General features: G+C 57.3%; 1 protein-coding gene across 1 annotated transcript in view; it reads right to left on the reverse strand.

Annotated features, from left to right (window-relative positions):
* Nucleotides 1-3,551, reverse strand: part of IPPK (inositol-pentakisphosphate 2-kinase) — a 45,212-nt gene extending 41,661 nt beyond the window's left edge. Inside the window, exon 1 of the mRNA XM_032397807.1 lies at nt 3,334-3,551. Within this exon, the coding sequence (XP_032253698.1) occupies nt 3,334-3,414 (81 nt within the window). The 5' untranslated portion in view covers nt 3,415-3,551. The remainder of the gene's footprint in view (nt 1-3,333) is intronic.
* Between the last annotated feature and the right edge of the window lie 2,449 nt (nt 3,552-6,000).

The following is a 6,000-nucleotide window of genomic DNA, read 5'->3' on the forward strand; positions in this document are numbered from 1 at the left end:
GAAAGACAAACCCCACTTGCATGGAACACACAGTGTGGGTGTCCTGGAGAAGCACGAGCAGGTCCACACACACACAGCGAGGCGGGGGAGCCCGTGCTGCAGTCTGGTCCTTCTGCAGGAGACACAGAAACCTTGCACACCTTCCTGGTCAACAGGGCAACTGCCATCCGGACTGAGGAAGCAGCGCAGGGCGGGCGGGGAAGCCACCAAGCCACAGCAGGAGACCAGGCCCAGACGGGCAGAGCCCGCACACCAGGGAGGCCGAGCTCGGCTCACCAAGGTCAGGGCTGGAAATAACAAATCCTAACATGTGACTACAGGTGATCCTGGGAACAATTACAGGCAGGGCCACGGGCAGAGCTCTCTGATGAGGACTCCCCAAGAAAGAAGTCACATCAGCTATATCAACCTGAACAAGCAGGTTGAAAATTCCAAATAGAGAATGAGCTACTTCTTAAAAAAAAAAAATACTAGAGGCGACAAAAAGCTAAGATTCTTTGAACTAGATTCAGCAGAAAATTAAAAAAAAAAAAAGCCCAGAACAGAACAACCCTGAACTGTTTGCAACATCTCCATTACATATGATCTACAACCCAGGATCTTGAACCCAAGACGAGAAGAGGAGTCTGACGGCCCCTGACTGCTTGAACCTCGCATCTTCAGGACCCAGACCAACACCCAGGGCATCCAAACAATCACAGAGGTAAATGATCCAACACCCCCTCAGAATCTCAGAAAGGCTGTAAAACCGGAGAGGGCAGAAACGAGCTGCTTCCCTCACGCTTTTGCAGAAGATCCTTGTTGGCAGGATTCGTGTTTACCTGTCGACAGGGAGCAAAGCATCCCTGGAGCTGAGTGTGACAGCCCCCGGTGAGGGGAGCTGGATGGGAGGGCAGCTCGCTCCCCCCACTGGGGACACTTCAGAGATGGAGTGACAAGCCAGACTCGCGACCTTCCCAGGACAGGGCAGAGTCAAAGCCACTGAGACGAGAAGGTGAGGAGGGTGAGTGCAGACGGAGAAGCAGAGAGAGAGAGCCCACGCGGCAGCAAGCTGAGGGCAGCCACGGCTTGACCACAGCTCAGCGTGAGCGCAGGTGTGACTGGCTGCTAGAAGCCCCACAGCATCCTTGGGCTACAGCAGTAGTGGGCAGTGCGTGCCCACCGGGGAGATGCCTTTGCCCAGGACCCCTCCACCTGGAGTCCCACCGGGTGCGGTGCTGGGCAGGCCACAGCCTCCGAGCAGCACAAAGGGTCAGCGCCGGACCCAGGGGTGCTGAGCGCCAGGCCCGGGGCCGCCGTGGCATGGAGGAGCCACCGGGAGTGGACGGCACCCTGTCAGGAACTGGCCTACCCTCGGGTCTCACACTGCCCAGCCCTCCCGAGCCCGCACTCGGCCCCTCCACACCCAGGCCCCACAGTCGACAAGTCTTGCGCTCCTCAAAGCCTCCCAACCGGCCAGCCCGGATGGCGGTCTGTCACCCCATGTTCCTTCAGTGCAGACCCTTGGCCTCGGGACTGGCATGCCAGCACCCAGGTGCTCATGCTGGAGAGAAGATGGCCTTGGCACTTTTTAAGGACGCTAAGTTCTGAAAGTTGAGTGGGAAAGTGACAGTCTCCCGACCTGTAGAACCCCAGCAAAGCTGCCCTCCCCCTGGACTGAATGAGGAGAGTCTGGGGAGCAGGAGCCCTTGTTCACTCTCCCCTGCACATGCACCCTGTCCTCGGGCACAGCAGGGCCCTGAAACGCTGTCTCCTGGGCTCTACCCTCCTTCCCATGCCTCAAGGCCCAGGCGAAGCACAAAGGCCTCTCCACATTCAACAGACACGGTCAGAAACTTCACTTGCTGGGAACATTTCCCCACAAGACTACTTGCAACAAGGAGCTAACAACAACCACGCAGGAATGAGAGTAGCTTTACGTGACATTAAGATACACCACCCATCATCCTAAGGAACTGGAACATGAGCATTTCTTCTGTGAAAGGGTTCAGGGGTCACCACAGTAACCCAACAACCAAAGGGACCCAGGCTGGAATATCCCGTGCTCTGCCCCACCCTCAAACACCATGGGGGCCCAGCAGACGATGCAAAGAACGGCTTTAGGTTAAGCCTTGCCCATTATTCATCTAAAGATCTTGACCGAAGCCTGCCGTCTCAGTTCAGCTTCCTGACTGTGCAAATGGGTAACAAAATGCCAAGGCAGATCACAGGGGCCACCTGGGCGACTGCAGCTTCCCCTACAGCCAGCGCAGACGCCACAGAGCAGGGCACCACCCGGCAGGAGCTGTTGGACCAGGTCAGGGTGCTCACCAGAGTCCAAAGAGGACGACAGTGTCCACTTGCCCAGCACCTGCTCACCTCATCCTTCTAGCAAGTCCACAATGGGGATTCTGTTCCTAGTTCCACTTTGCAAATGCAGACACTGCGCGTGGGCCAGGCAGTGGCAGAACTGGGACGGCGCCCAGCTGTGTGACTCCAGCTCCCCAGCTCTTAACCCCTTGGTGACACCCCGGGCTCCTCCCCTGCCCACCACATTCCAGCGTGGTTGTATCAGCAAAACGTCAGAGGCTTGGGGCTTCACACAAATCCACAAGCTTCTCTTCCTGGATTCACTCCCTTGCGCGTCCTTACTGCACTTTCTGAAACTCCGGCCCCTCCCTGAATTAAGAAAGAGAAACCCTTTAAATTCTAAAAGATTTTGAAGAAGAACCCCTGGGCAAGACTCCATTATTAACAGCAGCTGCAGGAGCACAGCAATTCCGTGCGTCTCGTTGGATACACTCCCTCGGCGCCCGCCCGCCGGGAGATAACAGCATCCCGGGCACTTCGCCGCTTCCTCCAGAGCTGGGCGGACCCCCATGCGGGCTCCGGCTACCCCTGGGGCGGCCTCTCGGCGCAGCCTCCGCCCCACCGCGGCTGGGCAGTCGGAGATGGCACCGCGTGCGGGCGGGGTGGCGGTGCTGGGGGGACGCGGCCCTGACCTGGGGAAGGGGTGACACTAGGCGAGGGGAAGCACCGACCTGGGGGTAGGGGTGGCACTGGGGGGACGAGGAACTGACCCGAGGAGCCGGGGATACGGGGGACGCGGAACTACCCGGGAGGGGGGAGGGGGTGCGGGGGAACCGATCCGCGGGGAGAGGGGTGCCAGCGGGTCGTGGAACCGACCCTTGGGGCGGGAGAGTGTTGTTGGGGGTACTCGGAACTACCCGGGGCGGGGCAAGGGTGCCAGCGGGTCGTGGAACCGACTGTGGGAGGGAGTGTTGCTGGGGGAATCGCGGAACTCCCCGGGGGCAGGGTGAGGGCCCCGCACCGCGCCAACCTTCCTCCGCTCACCTGCGCGTGGGCCACCACCAGGCTCTTGTTGCCTTCGCCGTGGTACCCCCATTCATTCTCGTCCATCTTCCCCTCGTCCATCCCCCGGTGCGGCCCTGGCGCCTCTCGCGGCCGCGAGCTGGAGGCCGCCGGTCCGCCGGGGCACCAGCCGCCGCCGTCGGGGGAGGAGCGCCTGTCAGCCACGGCCTCCACTCGACCCTGCCGCCCCGACTCCCAGGCTCCGGCCGCCGGAAGCCACGCCCCCGGTGGCTGCCATGGCTGAACCGGGCAACTTCCGGGTTTGCGCCCGCTTCTCCTCCATTGACCGCTGCGGCGGATGGGCAGGAGGCCATCTTGGGTGCTGGCACGGTGACTCACTTCCGGAGCGCGGATTTGAGAACCGGAAAGGAGGTTTCCGGCCCAGGCGCCGGAAGTGAGGCGAGCGGGAGGAGCCGGCGGCTGCTCGGCGCCCAGGACTGGCCTGGCGGGGGATAGAGATCCGGCGGGCGGGGAGATGGGAAGGGGGCGACCGGGCGGGCCCGCAAGTTGGGGAAGGGGTATCGAGGCAGGCCGGGGGTAACGGTGGTCCGCGGAGGGGGTGGTCCGTGAATGTCGGAGCGCTCAGTCGTGGAAGCCCCGCAAGGCACTTGGCGTCTCCGAGCCCCAGCTTCCTTTTCTGTCAGGTGGGCTGTGACTCATCTGATACGGGTTATTAATATCGCCCTGTGCTCGTTACCTGACGCAGAACCACCCCAGCAGCGCCATGAGGCGGACGCATCGTCCTCCGCACTTCACGACTGTGGAAGCGTGGCCCCGGACGAGTGGGCTTCAGGCGCCTGGAGCACGAGGCTCGGGGTTAGTGGCGAGCCCCTCCTGCCGGCCCCGGCGATGCCGCTGGTAGAGGTGCGGTCACGGCTCAGCTGGAGCAGCGGCTCCCAGACTCTCAGGCTCAAGACCACTTCATGCCCTAAAAATGATTGAGGGCCTCAGAAAGCTTTTACTAATGTGGGTTGTATGTGTCGAGGTTTACCGAAATTTAAAAGAATAACATTTAAAAATAAACGTCACACTTTTGGGGCGCCTGGGTGGCTCAGTCGGTTGAACATCCAGCTCTTGATTTCCGCTGAGTTCACGGTGTCCGCGTGGGATCGAGCACCCCGCCGGCTCTGCGCTGTGTCGGGAGCCTGCTTTTCTCCCTCTCCCCATCCCCCAGCTCCCGCGCGCATGCTCATGAACTCTCACTCTAAAACGGATAGATCTGTAAAATAAATAAATGTTACACTTTTAAGAACATATTTCCCAAAAATACAGAGAAGAGTGGTAATTGTTTTACATTTCTGCAAATCTCCTTGAAGTTTGGATTCATAGAAGATAGTTGGATTCTCACATCTGCTTCTGCATTCGATCTGTTGCAATATACTGCTTTGAAGTATTTGAAGAAAACCAAGCTTCAGATCTACGGTTCAATACAGAAAGAGCTACAGACCCAACTTCGAGAACAGCTTAGAGCACCACTAGGCACCTGTCAAGCCCTCAGGAATAGTGGTGAAATGAAGCCGGTGAGTCAGGAAAACAAGCTGATAGTGTTGAGGATTGGCCCAGGTAGGCGGCTACTTGGGGGCCCTCCCCAGGGATGGTTGAAAATGGGGGGGAGGGTTGAAACAGCCCACGCATAGGAGGTAAGTAGTCCCCAAGGGGAAGGAGACGCTCACCCACAGAAGGCCTGGCACCCTCACAAGGCCAGGGGACCCTAAACATGTCTGAGATTGAGTTTCTCAGCATCTGTGAACAGAGAATTAGCATCATATTAAGACATTTCCTTAAGCCTCTGGTGCTGAAAATATTCTTATTTGGGTTTTGTTTTCTTTTTTTTTCAAGGAGCATTTTTATCACGCTGTTTAGAAGTACTAGCATATGGTGATGATTAAAAGATTACATTTGGGTTTCGTGATTGTTTTTAAATTCTCCACAGATGTACCTGGTGGACCATGCCCACCCCACCCCCACCCCATCCCCAACTTGGTACGGCACTGACTACGGGCAGAGACAGGTGCTTTGAAAGCATTATGGTAACAACATGGAGGAGAGTGGATCTATCTGCAGAGGCTGGAGGAAAAGACAGAAAAGACATGAGCATTAGGAGAAGCACCTCTTCCTCTATTCAGCCCATGTGGTCTGACTTAAATTAACATCGTTCCTAGTCTCAAGGCTGGCTTGTGACCTCAGCCTGTGTGCAATCAAGAACTCTATTCTCAAGGAATTACATCAACCCAGGGATTGGTTCAGAGGGGTGCAGAGATGATCCAGGTTTATCCAGTGAAGCTCACTCCTTTGGCTTGTGTTGAAGTGATCATGGGGAGAGTCACCCTCAGCTGGGTGACTAAGAAGCCGGGAGATCTAGACTTCTTTGATGACAGCAAACAGCTGGGAAGTGGTGAGGATGGGAACACCTGGTGAGCCCAAGGATCGAGTCCTACTAGGTTGCTTTTAGGTTTCTGATGCAGCAAATTCCATCTTTTGCTAAAATAATTTGAGTTGAGTTCCTTTCACTCACAACCTGAGGAGTCCAAGCTAATAACTGGGTCCACTGGGATGGACCAGTCACCTCAGGTAGTGATGAAGTGAAGCCAAGACCAAAAGGCCAAGGTTAGCAGGGATTCCTGCACAAAGCCCATGTCACTAGGTCCC

Source organism: Phoca vitulina, unplaced genomic scaffold (assembly GCF_004348235.1).
Source record: "Phoca vitulina isolate PV1807 unplaced genomic scaffold, GSC_HSeal_1.0 scaffold104, whole genome shotgun sequence".
Taxonomy (NCBI): domain Eukaryota; kingdom Metazoa; phylum Chordata; class Mammalia; order Carnivora; family Phocidae; genus Phoca; species Phoca vitulina.